This window comes from Notolepis coatsorum (genome assembly GCF_963971535.1).
Source record: "Notolepis coatsorum genome assembly, chromosome: 2".
Classification (NCBI taxonomy): Eukaryota; Metazoa; Chordata; class Actinopteri; order Aulopiformes; family Paralepididae; genus Notolepis; species Notolepis coatsorum.
The window spans coordinates 192,794,168-192,813,295 of NC_140166.1; the positions used below are offsets into that span (position 1 = coordinate 192,794,168).

A 19,128-nucleotide genomic window follows, 5' to 3' on the forward strand; every position below is an offset into this window, starting at 1 on the left:
GCTGAGATGAAGGCAGTGGCTTGGTCAAGGACTTGCTGGAATGGTGCATCCACATTGCCAATGGCTGATATGTCGTAACCAGCTTTCAGGGCGTTGATGACAGAGCCTTTTCCCAACCCATAGTACAACGCTACAGTGTCACATCGTGATATGGCATGGGCTGGTAAAAGGTGTTTGTTTATGCTTGGCCAGTGTTGACTTCATGTCCACTATTACTCTCTCCTTGCTGGGGGATTCCATGATGAGTGGTACATCCAGTCCTGTCTGATGGTAATGGTGAAGAAGTAGGACAAAAACATCTGTATAATCAGAAATGACAGGACAACTGTCTGGGCTGGTAGCTTGGTTGATAGGAGGAGATTATGCTTTTTGTTGATCATTGTCTCCCTGACATCTCTGGTGACGGACCTGATACTGCAGTCGTAGTATCTGTCAAAGATAAGGTAGAAGTACTCTCTAAGAGGGATGAAGTTTGCCGTGCCTTAACATTTTCTATGAAATCAGCGATCAAGCAATCAGCTGGCCAGTGGATAGTCCAAAGAAGTGCAGATCCATCAATGACAGTGATGTGTCACCAGCTTTCCTCTTCCAGACTTCCACCTGGAGTGACTTCTTCAATGTGGACTTGGCTTTACACAGTCGCATTCCTTGAACATGGCAGTTGGGACTGGTGCCAGCTTGTGGGAGAGAACATCTTTCACGTCAACACTGCGGTCACTAGAGAACAGTACAATGACCCTTGAGAAGATTACATTGATTTAGGTCATACATTTTGGCGTCACCAACTTGGATGGATTTTTACTGTTATTGCCATTGTCTTCACTTGTTTTGACTGCAACCGACAAACCAAGGTTCACCTATAAATCGCCTCCGGCTATGGCTCCCGAACTATGGGGGCAGTTCAAGCTACCCTCCACAGTGGGTGAAATAATGCTCACCGATAGATTTCTTCTTCAGGTCATGATGCAAGTGGATCATCAAAATGGTTATAACTTATTAGTACATACATTTAAATGTCTGGAGGATAGCTGCAGTTTGCTAAGCAACCGGCAGAGGGAGCCAGAATGCCCAACACAGAAGTAGGCAGGCTGTGTGTGACAGCAGCAGCAAGTGCAGCGCTATCAAGCTTTGAGCGAGGAGCCGAACGAGTTGCTGATCCGCCGCTCGGATGAGAGGACCATAATAAAGGACTATCAACAGCTATTTCTTATTTCGATTTTATATCATATCCCTAGTTCGGCGCACAACGCGTTCATATTTCTACCAGAATCGCACCGTCGCCGTGGGTCTTTCACTCGAAGGGCTCGCCCTTTCTCCGGGAGTGTGAATGGAAGCAGCAGCCGAGGGAGCGGTGGGTCTGTCCGAGGCCAGGGACGGGAGCCCGTTATCCGGGGCCACAGCATCCGATGATGGGGACACTGTTATTGGAGTTAGCTACGGGATCGACGCCGGAGACATGGGTAGTGTACCTCTTTCTAGTCGTCTTTAATGTTTATTTTATTATTGATCCATCCTCGCTAGTGATACTGACTCATCTCTGCTAGCAGGCTAGTAGCTCAGATGAGACTGGGGCAGGTCACCTGGCGAGCAGCAGCAGCAGCTCCGATCATTAATGTACAAAACTCATTTACAAACGAAATGACACGCCATTCACGTGGACGATATATTATAGTAACGTTATCTGCAATGTCAGCTACATATTCTAACTTGTGACATATCTTGTAATTCAAGTAACAGCTCTAACTAGCTTGACACTGCTCTGAATTGCTTCCCTCTGTCATGAGAAGCTTGGGCGATGCTCTGGGACCATGATGGCCATGTGATGCTCATGCTGCTACGAGATCTATGGCATCCAGTAGAGCGGTGCTTCTTCTCAATGTGGAGGACGGGTCCTGGAGAGGGTTTCAGGTTTTGTAGGGCTTCCCCAGCAAAATGAGAATGATATAGCTATATCACCAATTATGCTCTTTCATGATTTCACTACAGTATAGAATCACATAGGACTCACTATTCTGGCCATAGAGGTTTGTCTCTCCCCATAATGTTAATGTACAACAATTGTGGATTATGATTGTTCATATGGGAGTTCCTGGCACCAAATGGAGGTCTATGGTGTTGTAATACCTTGACAAGAACCACTGGTCACTGCATGGTCTAGAGGAGTCCACCCTGTTTGCCTCAGTGGCTTTCAGCTCATGTCAAAATCAAAGCACTGCTGGTTTTCCAGCGATAATGATATATAGGTAGCTAGTTTATTGGTAGAAATCAGCCATGTACAAAACACACATGACATAGTTCATGGTCAGGACATACTACTGCAGTGCCTAGAGACTTTGTCAGTAATGTGAATGTATACCTAGTTCGTCCAGTGAGCTTACAGTGAAGAAAGACAGTGAAGAAAGCCTTATAAAGTGTCACTCAATTGTAGAGTGAATTCGTTTGAATATGGCCACCATGTCATCAGGGACATTTAATCCTTGTGTTGTGTTAATTATACCACCATGAAATAGCTTTTTCTCATAGGCACTGCTACCTTATCTTTTAATTGAGCTGTAATTAACACAACACACAGATTCAGTGTCCCCGATGACATCCCTGGTGGCCATAATTCAAACTGATTTACTCTCAATAACTATCAAACTAAATGCATGTGTGCAAAACTGTTTAGAGCTTTATATGTGTGAGATGATGTGCAAAATAAATCATCATTGTTTTTTGGTGAAGTGCCCCTTTAAGCCTATAGTTTTACAGTAAGTAGTGTGATACAAGACTCACTTTCAGTTTTGTGTAGCTGTTGTAGGCCTATGTGACGATAGTATAGTCTAGTTGATGTTGGTGGCAGATGCCACCCATAAGAATCAAACCATAAACAAGGTGGCCTGTTTGGATGTTAGATCCTAATGTGAAAAACTATGATTTTATATGTCTGCACTTTATGTGCTAATTTTCTGCCTGTCTTTTTTCTGTTGTGAAGCACTTTTAGCTGCAGTTTCTGTATGAAAGGTGCTATACAAATAAAGTTTATTATTATTATTATTATTATTATTATTATTATTATTATTATTATTATTATTATTATTATTATTATTATTATTATTATTATAATAAGACATTTGAGCCTCTGGTATCCATTTAGATACTTGTGCTTGCGTACACCTTTGTGTGTGTGTGTGTGTGTGTGTGTGTGTGTGTGTGTGTGTGTGTTTACGGGGCTGCTGACTAGTCCACCTCTCAGTCATATCGGTTGCTCTCCTGAACTGGTCTTCAAGGTTGAGGGGTTTGATGATGTGCACTGACTATGACAAGAGCACCAAGAGTGCGAGGCAGTTAGGACAGAATAGCTCAGTGAGTCAAACAGCAGTGTGGTCGTGAGGAGCACAAGTTGAGCTGTGTGTCAGAGGGTGAAAATATGAAAGTGGTTTTGACTGAGTGGCTGCCTGCCTGACTGGGGCCTGGGCTCAACCAGCTACAGTAGCTTCCACCATCTGCACACTGGTTCATTTCAGAGGTGCGTGCCACTGTGCCTGCTCACTGCACCTTCACATGCAATGGAACATGTAAAAGATAAGGACAGATAAGGCACAAGATGGTTAAATGAAATTAAACTAATGGATTATACAATATGATGTTCCAACAAATGTTTTCAGCTTGCTGCCTGTTTGTATTAGGCGCTGTAACCGTGTAATGTGAACAGTATTTTCAGCGACTTGACATGTTTATGTTTATGTTTATTTAGGATCCCCATTAGCTTTTGCACTTGACAAAAGCTATTCTTCCTGGGGTCCGGCACTTACAACAATACAATATTCAATACATTACATCATTATCAACATCAATTGCATCATCAATTACATCATTATCAACATCATTAACAATCTCATCCTCAGTTAAGGATGATATTGTACAAGAATGATACTTATTAGTATAAGTATTAAAATCAAATAATTAAAATCAAATAAATAGTGCTTCCTGAGCAGCACTCACTGCCATCAACATAAATACAATTAACAGTCAATTGGTCTTCACCGCTATGCCATAAGGGTTCAGTGCATGCTTGTTAGCAGGGAGCGAAATTAACTTTTTGACTCACCGGCCAGTGGCGGGTAGATGGGAAGAATCTACCCGCCAAGCAGATTTCTTACCTGCCAACTTTTTTTTGATAAAAAAAAAAAATATATTATTATTTTATATAATTTTTTTTTAAATAAAATATATATATTATATAATCATACTTGTAGTTGTATTATCTGCGAGACATCGCCACCTCGCTGTCTGCAAACAGCTCCACTGTCTGTGTGTATACTCTAGTGGCAGGGTACAAAATAGTTACACGCCCAGCGCCATTGACTTGTAGATTTATTCTTTGGCGATTAGAATTTAAGGTCTGCCCGCCACCTGGCGGCTAACAAAATACACTGCATCTACTGCTTCTCCTCCGCTCCAATCCACTCCCTCCAGGCCGCTCACAGTGGTTTAACACTGATGTAATATACATGTAGTACAATGCCAAAGCAACAGATGGTGATGTACAAACATGAAGGCCATTTTTTTTTTTTTCTTTTTTTAACTTTATTTTTTAGCGTTTATCGCTTTCCTGGTCAAGCATGACCGACAGTTGCAGGGTGAAACGGGAGAGAGAGCAGGGGGAGACATTCGGCAAATGACGGCGGGTCCGGGAATCGAACTCGGAGTCAACCAGATCCGTGACGCAGCACGGAGTCCCGCGCGAGCGCGGTAACATGGTGTGCTACTGGAGCACCCTTGAAGGCCATTTTCAACCAATGAGAAGGGTGAACCTGTGATATCCTGTTCAGGCTTTGTCACTCACATCCTGTTAGAAAAAGTTTTGACGCCATTGTTGTTGTCGTTAGCTTACATGCTAACGTTAATGGCAGCGACCATAGCATTGTGGCTAGGCTAGCTATCATCGCTTAATAGAGCTAGTGAATGGATAAACAACGTTATTTAACATTGCAGAATGGGTACAATTACAATGCGGCTCAATACAAACAATTGTTAAGGGGCCCATGGGGTGGACTGTTGTAGTTTGAGCTAATTTACACCATCTGTAATCTGCCGAGCGATGTGGCGCAGGGAGCGGGGAGCGCTCGATTCAAGGTGAGCGGTGAGCGAGCGGAGAGCGACTTGGGGGCGGGGTCAACATGAGCGATTAGCGGAGCAATTCGTTTCCTTATATCGCTTCCTCCAGGGTTCCAACTTGTGTTGACAAAATGCAACCCTGCTCAGCTACGGGGAATCAGCGCTCTCTCTCTAGACTAGAAAGGTGCACTCAGTAGAGCACAGATGTCCGCCAGGGCGGCAGCCACACATAATAATAATAATAGATTGGATTTGTAATGCACTTTTTGTTCACTGGGATCCCAAAGTGCTACACTACATGGTTAAAACAGTTAAAAAAATAGAAATAAAATAGTTATTAGTAAAACAAATAAAATAAAATACAGAATAAAAATAAGATAAAAATAGAACATAGTTCATTAAAAACATAGTATAAACAGACAATTTAAAAACAAAAGCGCAATAAAATTAAAATAAAAAGCTAACAGTCAAAGGCCTTTTTGAACAGGTAGGTTTTCAGGCTTGCCTTCTCTATCTATCTATCTATCTATCTATCTATCTATCTATCTATCTATCTATCTATCTATCTATCTATCTATCTATCTATCTATCTATCTATCTATCTATCTATCTATCTATCTATCTATCTATCTATCTATCTATCTATCTATCTATCTATCTATCTATCTATCTATCTACCTCTCTCTCTCTCTGTTCAATGATTTAAAGTGGCCAAACGTTACAATATAAATACTAATTGGATTTTTGGCTGGTAAAAAGTCTGCCCGGCTGGTAGTTTTTAAAATCTACCAGCCAAATGGCTGGTAAGTAAAAAAGTTAAGTTTGTTCCCTGTCTAGTGGCCTCCAGCTCCAGCAAGGATTCTCCGGCGCTACAGCTGGACCCTAAACTCTTACATTCAGCATGAAAGGATTCTCCTGCCCTGCACCTGGACCCTAGTCAGCAGCGCTGCAGCCCTCATGCGATGTAACTGGACACTTGCTGTTGTTTATGTCGGGAGCTATCAGAAGCTAGCCAGCTGGATAACGTTACACAATGCCTCATGTATTAAACTAAAAGTGAATAGTTGACTGGGTCATTTTGTAACAGTAGCTAACATCAGCTCACGGAGGTCTCTCTGACTAGACTAACATCAGTCACGGTGACTGTGTGTTTACATGCAGCATACAGAAACAGGTAGGGGAGGTTTAGGAGCAGCAATGCTCAGACAGCGAGTGAGAACTCCGCTCAGAATCATGATTTTCGGTTTTCACATGACCATTTGATTGGCCGCCACACGGCGGTCAGTCCTCTAAGTGGGAGGCGCCAAACGTAAAAACTGCCGCAAATGGCGGGCGGCGCTCTCTAGTTTCGGTCCCTGCTTGTTAGTAAGCAGGGAACAAACTTAACTTTTTGACTTACCAGCCATTTGGCTGGTAGATTTTAAAAACTACCAGCCAGGCAGAATTTTTACCAGCCAAAAATTATAAATTGCTTTTTAGTATATTGCCATGTGTTATTATTACTATAATACTCTCATATGCTATTTTCAATTAATATCATAAACAACATAAGGAATATTAGCATCATTTTGAGTGGACTGAAGGAATGAGTCAGTGTTAATAGTTTTAAATGCAAATAATTTATTGAAACATAGAAGTGGGGTCGGGACACATCATATTATGTTATGATGAATTGAAAATGGGGGACCCTGATGTAAACAAGACAAGTCTTTCTCTGGTCTGCATCCCCTTAACAATTGTATGTATTGAGCTGTACTGTACTGTACCCATTCTGCAATCTGTTAATAAACTTTTCAATCAATCAATCACACACTGTTTCAACTCACCACCCCCGCATCATATTGTAGTCTAGTCTGTCTTCAAACTTCCACTCCTCTCGAAACTTTTTTATATTTGAATATCAACATTATCTGTCCATCCTCAGTAATCCTCAGTTTACTAATATACTCCTGACTGACTTCATCGTCTTTCCAAATGCACGCACCCCCCCCCCCCCCATTTCCCTTTCCTCAGTCCACACTGTTCTCTATGGCTCTGCTCTGCCTCTGATAACGTAACGTTCATTTCGGGCGATGTGGGCATAAAGGAATGGCGACGGTGCAAAGCATGTTAGATGCACTTTACCCGTTGTGAGAAAAAAGTTGAAGTCTGTTGAAGTCCGAACATTTAAATCTCTCCGGTCATAATGTCCGGTGAAAATAATTCCCTCTAAGCACAATTTGATTATTTGAATTGTATTAAAATAGGCTAAAATTAAATAGCCTATGCGATGAACGAAACAATCATTACATTTGTTTCATCGTTGCTTCACCAAGCAGGAATGACAACGATGTTGTCAGCAGGAGCTTGGTGCTGGATTTTGCGAGAAGCATCCAGCTGCAGAGCCACAGAACCCACCAGCGGTGCCCGCACGGTGCAGTACTCTAATTCAGCCATTGGCAATTCAGCTGTTGGGTGGGGGGCGCTGCTGAGCGGTCCCCAGACCGGAGCTGAAAACACTGCTGCTCTGTGGCTCTGTAGCTGCATGCTTCTCGCAAAATCCAGCACCAAGCTCCCGCTGATGCAGTGGATTTTGTTAGCCGCCAGGTGGCGGGCAGATCTTAATTTCTAGGCGCCAAACATTAAATCTACAGGCCATTGGCGAATGGCGTGTGCTTATTTTGTTCCCTGTTAGTAAGTAAGTAAGTAAGTAAGTAAGTAAGTAAGTAAGTAAGTAAGTAAGTAAGTAAGTAAGTAAGTAAGTAAGTAAGTAAGTAAGTAAGTACTGTAAGTAAGTAAGTAAGTAAGTAAGTAAGTAAGTAAGTAAGTAAGTAAGTAAGTAAGTAAGTAAGTAAGTATTTATAAAGCACCTTTCATACATGTCATGTATCTCAAAGTGCTGTACACAAACATAGGCATATATAACGATAAAAGCAATAAAGTCACAGTGATCAGTTAAGATCAATGGTTAAAAAAAAAAAATTTAAGAAAAAATAACGTAAAAAGGAAAACAGTCAAGAAAGTTTGGGAGTAGATGGTATTTAAATATTTTCTTGAAAGTGGTTTTGGATTCTATTTCAGCGAAGTAGCTTGGCAATGAGTTCCATTCCATGATAGCTCTGTAAGTCACAGAAGATTTGTTCTGGGTTTAGGTGCCAGTAGATGGCCTGACGTAGCTTGTCTGGTCATATGGTCATGTTCTTCTCTTATGTAAACTATATGATCATAAAAATACTGTGGTTTTTTGACAACTTGAACATTTCTGAGAAAAGTAATGAGACAGGATTGCAGATGTTTCTCAACCGGAAGCCATGATACATTTCTGTGCATAACTCCAATGTTAGTGCGCTTTGAACAGTGGAGAGCTAGTCTGGCAGCCTTATTTTGGGCTAATTGTAGTTTCTGTATACATGTGTTTTTGCTGCTGATGACCATTATGACGGGACAGTACTCAAGATGTGACAACCAGAGCCTGGATGACTTGTTTCAAAGTGGTTGGTGTTAAATACTTTGTGCATTTTCTTGTCACAGCTATGCTCCTTCCTATTTTTGTTATGATACTGTCAATTTGCTTTGTCCACTTTAAACATGTATGGGCTCGCGTGAGAGGGAAATGCCATGTTATTAGAGGAAGAAATTACGTTTGTGTTCAGGCATGCCACGAGGGCTGTCCTTCTATGGAGGGAAACGTGCTGACTCGCTTACTCCTGGCAAAGTTACAGTAGGTGTTTCCATAAAGGAATAGGCAACAGTGAGGCTACAGTATTGAGATGGTGGCCTTCCAAATTGATGTGACGTCGTCTTTTGAGCCCATTTGTAGGCCCATGTCACAGTACAGTGTTTCTCCTCTTCATCTCTATCTTAACTGCCAAGAGCAGATGTGGGGAAAATATCGATAGTAGCATATAGAGGCCTAATGATAATTCAATTCAATACATTATAGGGGCACGCCAACATTATGGGAAATGCGATTATCGTCTACTCCAATGTCAGACTAGAAGATAAATACCAATTTCCTCTCTGTGTGTTCAGTAGAAAGCTATCCGGCTGCAAGCTAGCCTAGCTTAGCACAAATCAATGGAAGCGGATATGGACCGCTAGCCTAGCTATTGGCCAAAAACATCTCCCCAGAGTTTTAAGCTAGGCTAGCAGTCCGTATCCATTACGTATTCCATTAATTTGTGCTTGCTGTTACGAGTCAAGGTAGGAGTTGAGTTCCAATAGTAGAAAGTAATAAGGAGACGGAGATGTGGTTGCTCTTCTCAAGAAAACGTGTTATTTTATTATCAGAATCACTAGAGCAAGAGACTGTAACGATAACAAATAAGAAGCCAGGCTTCAACTGAAGGTATATAAGGAAAAGAGAATTAAAGGAAAACGCCAACATTTTGGGAAATTAGCTTATTTAACATCTTCCCTGGAGTTAGACAAGAAGATACATACCTTTTTTGTCTCTGTGCGTGCATTTAGCTTTGGGAACAGACGCTCCGTTAGCATAGCTTAGCTTCATCACTGGAAGTGAGTAGGGGCCGGAGCCCGACGTTCCCTTACTGTGTATAGTTTGATTGATTGATTGAAAAGTTTATTAACAGATTGCAGAATACACTCCAAATACAACTCCAAAACGTCCATGTAAACAGGGAACAAAATAAGTACCAGCCAACAGCCAATGGCTGGTAAAAAATCTGCCTGGCTGGTAGTTTTTAAAATTTACCAGCCAAATGGCTGGTAAGTCAAAAAGTTAAGTTTGTTCCCTGAGAGCAGAGCTACACAGCAGTGCGCCTATTTTGCGAGCCGAAATAAGTCTGTGGTTTTTTCTTCTTCTCACAACGGGTCAAATGCATCTAACATGCATTGCATCGTTGCCATTCCTTTATGCCCACATCGCCCGAAATGAACGTTATGTTAGCGTAAGCTAACAAGCTAATCCTGATCAGCGGCAGAGCCATAGAGAACAGGAAAGGGAAATGGGGGGGGGGGGGGGCACTCTCCCTTTCTCTGTGTGTGTGCGTGCGTTTGGAAAGACGATGAAGTCACTAGTCAGGACTCAGGATAGGAGTATATTGTAGTAAACTCAGGATTACTGAGGATGCACAGATAATGTTGATATTCAAATATAAAAAGGTTTCGAGAGGAGTGGAAGTTTGAAGACAGACTAGACTACAATATGATGCGGGGGTGGTGAGTTGAAACAGTGTGTGTGTCCCCGACCCCACTTCTATGTTTCAATAAATTATTTGCATTTAAAACTATTAACGCTGACTCATTCCTTCAGTCCACTCAAAATTATGCTAATATTCCTTATGTTGTTTATGATATTAATTGAAAATAGCATATGAGAGTATTATATAGTAATAATAACACATGGCGATATACTAAAAAGCTATTTTTAATTTTTGGCTGGTAAAAAATCTGCCTGGCTGGTAGTTTTTAAAATCTACCAGCCAAATGGCTGGTAAGTCAAAAAGTTAAGTTTGTTCCCTGCATGTAAACATGTTGTGACCTGTGTATTGACCACGTGGAGAAATAAAAAATAATTGAATTAGACAATTACGTTTTATAAGCGAATATACTTGCCCAACCACTACTGTATGAGCGCAGCCAGTGATTTCAACGTGACGGCGTGTTTGTTTACATTCTCAAAGATCCGAACCGATTGAAGTTTATAGATACCATGACTTGAAATCCTCTTACCTTGACGATTAAAAGCCTCCCCAATTTAGAAAACAGTAATCCAATGGCTGGTATTGAGATAATATACTACTAACGCTCGGAGCTAACCAGCAACCGGACAATCAAGCAGATAACGAGAGCAATGACTTCCTTTCTGGGGGGTTTCAAAATAAAAGAGCAACGTCTATAGCAGCGGAAAACGTTTATTTTGTACATTATCTAACGTTAACACGAACCTAAACTAACTTTAGGTTAGTTGTAACGTTAGTTTAGGTTCGTGTTAACGTTAGATAATGTACAAAATAAACGTTTTCCGCTGCTATAGACGTCGCTCTTTTATTTTGAAACCCCCCAGAAAGGAAGTCATTGCTCTCGTTATCTGCTTGATTGTCAGGTTGCTGGTTAGCTCCGAGCGTTAGTAGTATATTATCTCAATACCAGCCATTGGATTACTGTTTTCTAAATTGGGGAGGCTTTTAATCGTCAAGGTAAGAGGATTTCAAGTCATGGTATCTATAAACTTCAATTGGTTCGGATCTTTTGAATGAATGAGAATGTAAACAAACACGCCGTCACGTTGAAATCACTGGCTGCGCTCATACAGTAGTGGTTGGGCAAGTATATTTGCTTATAAAACGTAATTGTCTAATTCAATTATTTTTTATTTCTCCACGTGGTGAATACACAGGTCACAACATGTTTACATGAACGTTTTGGAGTTGTATTTGGAGTGTATTCTGCAATCTGTTAATAAACTTTTCAATCAATCAATCAAACTATACACAGTAAGGGAACGTCGGGCTCCGGCCCCTACTCACTTCCAGTGATGAAGCTAAGCTATGCTAACGGAGCGTCTGTTCCCAAAGCTAAATGCAAGCACAGAGACAAAAAAGGTATGTATCTTCTTGTCTAACTCCAGGGAAGATGTTAAATAAGCTAATTTCCCAAAATGTTGGCGTTTTCCTTTAAGTAATAACAGCAAAGACAAGAGGTTCCATTTCTTGTCCGTGGCCGACTGCTCGCAGTAGTTCTGTGAAGATCCGACAACAGACAGTGAAGGATGGGATTACTATAAAGGCAAAACTCCCAGCAAACCACACGCAGTAATTAGTGACAACAAACCACAGGTGACAGTCAATCACCGCTAATTACAGAGAACAAGGTGAAGTACTCCAGAATGGCAGTAGGGTTTTCTACTCCTGGGAGAGGACAGAAACCCAGAACGTTACAGCTTGCAGCCGTATAGCTTTCTACTGAACAGGAAATTGGTAGTGAAAATTGCGATATACTTTAGCCTATTGAAGTATTGCATTGCAATAAGTCTTAAGGTATTGTACAAAAGTAAGAATCACAGACAGTGCTATTGTATCATGGCCCAAGTATCGTAATAATGTCATATTGGGAACTCCATGATGATGTCCACCCCTACCATTGGATGCTTTATGGTATGAGATGGGATGGTAATGACATCTGGAGGCTGCAATGTTTTGCACCTGGTTCATTGTTTTATGCGCATATAGGTGCTCTATAATAAATGGAGTTTCTTCTTGCACAGTCAAGTTTAAACTGTCTAAAGTTCAGCTAATTCATTTGTAAGGCTTTTTATTTAGCATACTTTGTCTCTCAGCGTTTCCTCAAAATAGATAATGGACAGTCATTTCCCCCACGTTGAACCTTTAGATGAGAGTCGAGAACATGGGTGGATTTTTGTTTCGGGGCAGATGACTGGTCTTCTACATAAACAGTGGGAACCTGTATACTGACATTTGCTTAGGGCCTTAGGCTATGTCCTTGCTTGAGTTATTCAACCTGACAGTGTTGCGTGCTACTTCATATTAGAGCCCAACCGATACTAGATTTTTAATAAATCTTAAAATTAAATCTTATAAATAATTGATGGGCTCTCCAGTAGCCACATAGTGCGCTGAGTTGCGAAGTGGTCGCCCCGGGTTTGTTTCCCAGACCCGGTGGCCATATGCCGCATGTCTTCCCCTCTTCTCCTCCCGTTTCACCCTCTCTCCTCTGTCGGTCCTGCGTGGCCAAAAGGTCCTGCGTGACCAGAAAAAGCTGAAAATGCTATAAATAAAATTAAAATAAATAATTTATTATTATATATAAATAAACTCTATATCTCTCATGCCGCAAAGAATTCCTGGTGCTGTGATTACATTAAGGAAAAGAGGATTTTGTGCCAATTAATCAGCACAGATGGGTATCAGCAGAACTTAGCTGTGATAATGGCCGATGGCTGCGCAGCCTTCACCGGTCACGCAGGGATGTACACCGTTTTGCTTGGAGGCTCCAAAGTGGCCAAGGTAGCCTGCTCCTGTTCCACCAAGCACAGAGAGCCCTCTCTCTGCTGGCACGCTCCCTGTCCAGTTCAGCACCTCGGACAGCTCCTGCCAACACATTGATGTTTGTGTGCCAGCAGAGAGAGTGCTCCCTGTGCTCAGTGGAACAGGAATCAAGCAGGCTCTCTCTGCTCGGGGCTGTCCGAGGTGCTGAACGGAAACTCTGGTGGAGTGTGATTAAAGATGTTTAAGAAAAAAAAGGAGGGGTCCGGGAGGGGGGGGGGGGTTCGAGCTGGAGCATATGTGTGTAGGGTTTTAGAAAATAGGTATTAGGGGTATATCCTGTATAATGCATTTGTATAATTGGTAATTTCGTTGGATATACACTATATACGTTAAAATATTATTATAGACTTTTTGTTTGTTTTCTGTTTCTGTACTTGCATGTCATTTAGCCACCTTGACTGTTAGTTTCATTATGCATTATGTGTTGAGTACTGACTTTTAATAATTTTTGTTTTGCAATAATAAAAAAAAAAAAAAAAAAAAGCCCAAAAATCTTTTTCTGCATTATGTTCTGTAAATTTTTTTTTTCATATTGGTGGACCAACATCATGTGTCTGTGATACATCGGTGTGCTAATACCAGGCGATTAAATCAGCCGACTGATTAAATCAAATCAAATCAAATCAAATATATTTGTAAGGCCCGACAACACACGTTAATGTCCCCATGGGCCGGACACGTCCCACGTCAAGAAGAAACATCACAATAAACCAAGAACACAAAAACACCAACACCAAGTCCAAATTTTTTTTAATAAATGCAACACTCCCAGACATACCCTACGCGAAGGTAAGGAAAAACTCACTAAAACCTAGCAATAGGAAAATAATGCACCACAGGCAATGTGGAGGAGAGAAACCTTAGAAGGGCCGTTCAAGGGGGGATCTCCCTTCTTACATGTCGGTGATACTAATGTTGCAATAAAACAGGCAAAACAGTTGGTAAGCATGCACTCATATGCGTAATGAAACACAGATAAGTGTATGTAATAGCAACTGAACATTTTGAAAGATAAAAAATAGAGCTGATGGCGGGTCTATTTGAGGCAAGGGGGCGGCGCAGAGAGGGTCGCATCCTCCCGGTCATCATCACGGGACATCCAACACTCCAGTCATCACTACAAGACAGCTGGAGACAGGGAGACGGGACAGGCATTAGAGAGTTTGCGTGATTGTGATGGGCGGACATAGCAATAGATACAAGTGGTAAGCATATATGTGAATAGAATAGATATATGTAGTAAGCATATTATGTAAATAGAATAGAAGTACTTAACCAAGCAATGAACTCTAAACCACGTTGACAGACCACAGACAGAAGACTGTAAGAAGCTGATCCATGGCCTCGGTGGTGCACGTAGAACAGTCACTGCAATCTTGGCCAAGACACAGAGACATCCACCACCTTGGTCAACACTATGAGACAACCACTCAGAGAGATGGGGGGTGGGGGGTAGAGAGTTCCCATGTTTGTAGTGGGCAGAGATGGAGCAATAAATACATGTAGTGAGCATATATGCATACATGGTGACAGTAGAATCACAGTATATAAGAAAATTGTGAGATTAATTGGTCAGGCTTTATTTCATATAGCCTACTTTTATCTAAACTTAACTTGGCTGATTTCTAAACTGTAAGCCCACACATAAATGTGTGAATTTATTTAGATTTCATATAATAATAACAATAATAATATAATAATAATAATAGTAAACTTTATTTGTAGAGCACCTTTCATACAAGAATTGCAGCCCAACGTGCTTCACAGCAGTAAAATATACATAAAATGGGTATAAAATAGACTGAATAATAGCAATGCCGAGAATAAAAAAAAGTATAAAAGCAATGCAGACAATAACAATACAAATATTGACTGATAAGAACCAAACCAACAATTAAGTTGAAACAATTATATATTATACATAGTTCAAAACCTGAGTCTTTATCTCCTGTTAGATACCCACACAGTTTAAACCTTGACAGTCTTTCTTCCTTTTTGATACCCACACAGTTTAAAACCTGACAACCGTTCTTTTCTGTTTCATAGCCACACAGTTTGGAACCTGAAAGTCTTCAAAATTGGAGCGGAAATAACATAGAATAGCAGCATAAACAACAATGAAATAGCTCTAATTTACAATAGAATAATCACAGTGTGGATGCAGTGAGTGGAAAGTGGTGAGTGGAGTGCATTAAAAGGCTAAGGTGAAGGGATACGTTTTTTATTGTATGAAAATATTTAGTGAGCTAGCCTCCCTAATGTCTATAGGGTATAGGTAAAGTGTTCCATAGCTTTGGTGCATAATTAGCAAAGGCTGCATCCACGATTTTCTTTTTACTGTTGCTGGGAACCTTCAATAGACCAGTAGTAGATCATCGTAGCGTTCTAGGGGGCACACATAGTTGACAAGAGAATTGGCAATGTAGCTTGGTCCTGTAACTGTTCCATTTAGGGCTTTGTATATAAGGAGGAGGATCTTAAAATGAATTCTGAATGTTACCGGAAGCCAGTGCAGAGTAGCTAACAGTGTTCTCTCTCCTCTTGGTTCTAATTAATAGCCTAGCTTTTGATTGAGCTGAAGTCTTTTTCCATGTTTCTTTTCGTGGGTTGCCAGTAAAGAGTGCATTACAGTAATCAAGTCAGTTTGAAATAAAGGCAAGGATCATATACAGCTATGTAGCTAAGTCAAATCTAAATTTAGCATGTCGAATCTGGTGTCTTGCACTTACATTTGCACACCCAATATCTTTGTGTGAGCTTCCTCATCTGGTGCTGAGCTCTTTGGGATGTGAAGCTGGTTTGTGTGATAAGCAGCACACAGGGAGCGAAATTAACTTTTTGACTCACCGGCCAGTGGCGGGTAGATGGGAAGAATCTACCCGCCAAGCATATTTCTTACCTGCCAAATTTTTTTGATTAAAAAAAAATATATATATATATTTTATATAATTTTTTTTTAAAATAAAATATATATTATATAATCATACTTGTAGTTGTATTATCTGCGAGACATCGCCACAACGCAATAAGTCAAAATGCTCGCTATCTGCAAACAGCTCCACTGTCTGTGTATACTTGAGTAGCCTCCAGCTCCAGCAAGGATTCTCCGGCGATGCAGCTAGACCCTATACTAATACTCTACATTCAGCATGCAAGGATTCTCCGGCGCTGCAGCTGGACCCTATTGGTATAATATTACGGTTCTTTGGTCTAATCACATTCATCAAGCCCTCAGCTAGAATACGCGTTGAATCAATGTTATAAGACATTGATATCAGGAGCTATCTGTAGCTACTGCTAGCCCGCTAGATAACGTTAAGACAATTTAGTTTACTGGGACATATAGATCTAACGTGAGCTAGCTAACGTGAGCTAGCTAACGAGGGAACGGAGGTATTATGCACTCGAGTCGACTATTGCTGGAGCATGTTGATATCAGCAGCTATCAGTAGCCAGCTAGATACCGTTAGACAATGCCTCGTCATGTATTAAACTAAAAGTGAATAGTTGACTGGGTCATTGTTTAAACAGTAACGGTAGCTCATGGAGGTCCGATCTAGACGAGAGCAGACTGCCTGCTCTGTGTTGATATGAGCAGAAGCCAATAGTATTCCGCTGGCCCGGCTGGGCGGATATGACTCGTTGCCACGTTTTTTTTCAAAATAAGAATATCATACGAACCGAATGCTGCTAACTGCCGGAGCCATCGATATTATGACTCTAGCTGCGCTTGGGCCGGAAATGAGACCCGCACAGATTTTCAAAATATGAGTATCGTTATGAACTACACGTCTACATGCCACACGGCGGGCAGGGCTCTCAGTGGCAAGCGCCAAAGGTAAAAACTGAGCGCCCCTGGCGGGCGGCAGGCTTTAATTTCACCCCTGGCAGCACAGCAGGGGAGGGGTAGGTGTGTTTCACACAGCATCTGTTAGCAGAGGGTCTTCGAGGGAGAGCCCCTATATAACCTACTGAACTGACACTCATCACCCAGGGCTAGAATGAACTACTTTGACAATATAATGACATGTTTGCTTTGGTAATATCAGTGAATGTTTCCATTGATTATTGAGTCACACTTCCAGTGAACAGAAGCTAACCTCTGCTCTCCATTGATCAATGAAAATGTCAAATGTAGTGTACTGAGTTTGCCTTATTGGCAACGCATCAATTCAGCTGCTCTGGATGTGTGAAGAAAGCATTGTGTGGGTGTCACAGTGGTTCGCTAAATAGCCATCTCTCACTATGTAATTTCATTGAGATCCTCTCGCACTCAGGCAGCTGTAATTTGCCCCTAATAGATCAATGATCAGTCTCTTATTAGCCTGACAGAATTAATCTCACCCATCTTCTTCACCCACTCTTCCATTCTCACTGGGAGCTTTCACTAATGTCTAGCCCCTTCCTCTCCTCTCCCCTTCTCTCCCCTTCTCTCCTCTCCTTTCTCCCATTTCCCCTCTCCTCTCCCCCTATCCTCTACTACTTTATCCCCTCTCTCCTCTTCTCTATTCTCCTCTCTTGCATTCTTACCTTATTATAATGTCTCATGTCTTTATTTCTCAGGTAGAGCTCATGCCCCCTCCTCTCCCCTTGAGAGAGATTCCCTCGTTCATCAGTATCTCTCCCTCCCTCATTCTCTCTGGGACTCTCTCTCTCCACTGGAGGCACGAGCTGTCAGAACTGCTGACAGAGGCATAACGGGGGGGGGGGGGGTGCCTACTGTGTAAGTTACCATCGATCCATCTTCCTGCTCTTTACTCTCCCCCTTCTCTCTATATTTCCTCCCTCTCTACATCTCTCTCCTTCTCCCGTTTCCTTCCCCCTGGCAGGGTGTCCTGGTTAATGTAGCAGTGTTTGGACGTGGTCCCGGGTGCTCTCTGTCCCGGGCCTTCCTGCGTCACATTATCCCACGTCGTTGGCGGTGACGCAGTAGGCTGTCGCTTGTGTTGCTTCAGATTCACTGCTGACATTACTGCTGCTGCTGCTGCTGCTGCTGCTATCGCCCCTGGCTGTTAGCAGGGGGTGTGTAGTAGAGTAGCTAAAAGAAACAGATGGGGCAGTCAGGCAGGAGTGGGATGGTTGTTTGTCCTTGTGTTTGGCTAGGTTGTTAATTTTCCCCCATTGAAGCATGGAGAATGAAGATGAGTTAGTTACGAACAAGGGACTGAGCGGGTGAATAGGAGAGATTGTGAAACGAGAGTGTTTCTTTTAGGACCTGCTGCTGTTTTCCTGTCACTTTGAAAGCTGTGTCTTTGTACCAAGGCCAAGACAGATTAATTTACTAGCATGCAAATTTTGCTTCATTTACATGATACAACTTGAAATGATCATTTACGCGTGTGCTGCTTGTGCATGATTTCTCACGCGTTCATTGCATTCGCATGTGAACGTTTTCGTTCACATGTGAAAAATTGCATTTGCATATTATCACATGTGATCACGGCACCTTCGCAAGTTACATTCTGCACAGACTCGTCATATGAATCACTTGTGTTCCGAAAACACATTAGAAATGCATGTGGTCACAGTGTCGACATAACTTTGGTTTAAAAGATTTTTTGAATTTGGCCCCTATCATCTTTTTGTCTCTGCTAGATCAGACAACACCCTGGCCTTATGGACAAGGCTCGGTCTCTCTTAACTTAAAGATCTCTATAATGAGGGTATTTCCTCTACTTTTAATCATCACTTATGGCAGGTGTTCTCAAACTTTTTTATACCACGACCCCATTTGTTACAACCACGGCCACTCGGCCAGGGCCTCTCTCTCTCTCTCCTGTTACTTCCACACCTTTTATACTCCAGCTTCCACACGCTGTCACCTGGGATCAATCGACGCACCTGAGACTCGTCTGCCGGCTCTGATATGAGCCCTACATTTCCTGCCACTCACTGTCCGAGTGTTGCTACACCTACCTAGGATCATCTGCCGCCCGGTCTACGCTGTCTCTCATAGACACCACCCGCCAGGACGTTCCTGTACTTCGCGACACGTGCTCCTGCTCTCACCTGTCGAACA

The 19,128-nt window shown here is 41.9% G+C and overlaps 1 protein-coding gene across 1 annotated transcript in view; it reads left to right on the forward strand.

Moving 5' to 3' along the window:
- The first annotated feature begins 1,205 nt into the window (after window positions 1-1,205).
- The window catches only part of pip5k1ca (phosphatidylinositol-4-phosphate 5-kinase, type I, gamma a), a 161,833-nt gene continuing 143,910 nt past the window's right edge, over window positions 1,206-19,128 (forward strand). Inside the window, 1 exon segment of the mRNA XM_084308908.1 lies at window positions 1,206-1,460. Within this exon segment, the coding sequence (XP_084165034.1) occupies window positions 1,328-1,460 (133 nt within the window). The 5' untranslated portion in view covers window positions 1,206-1,327.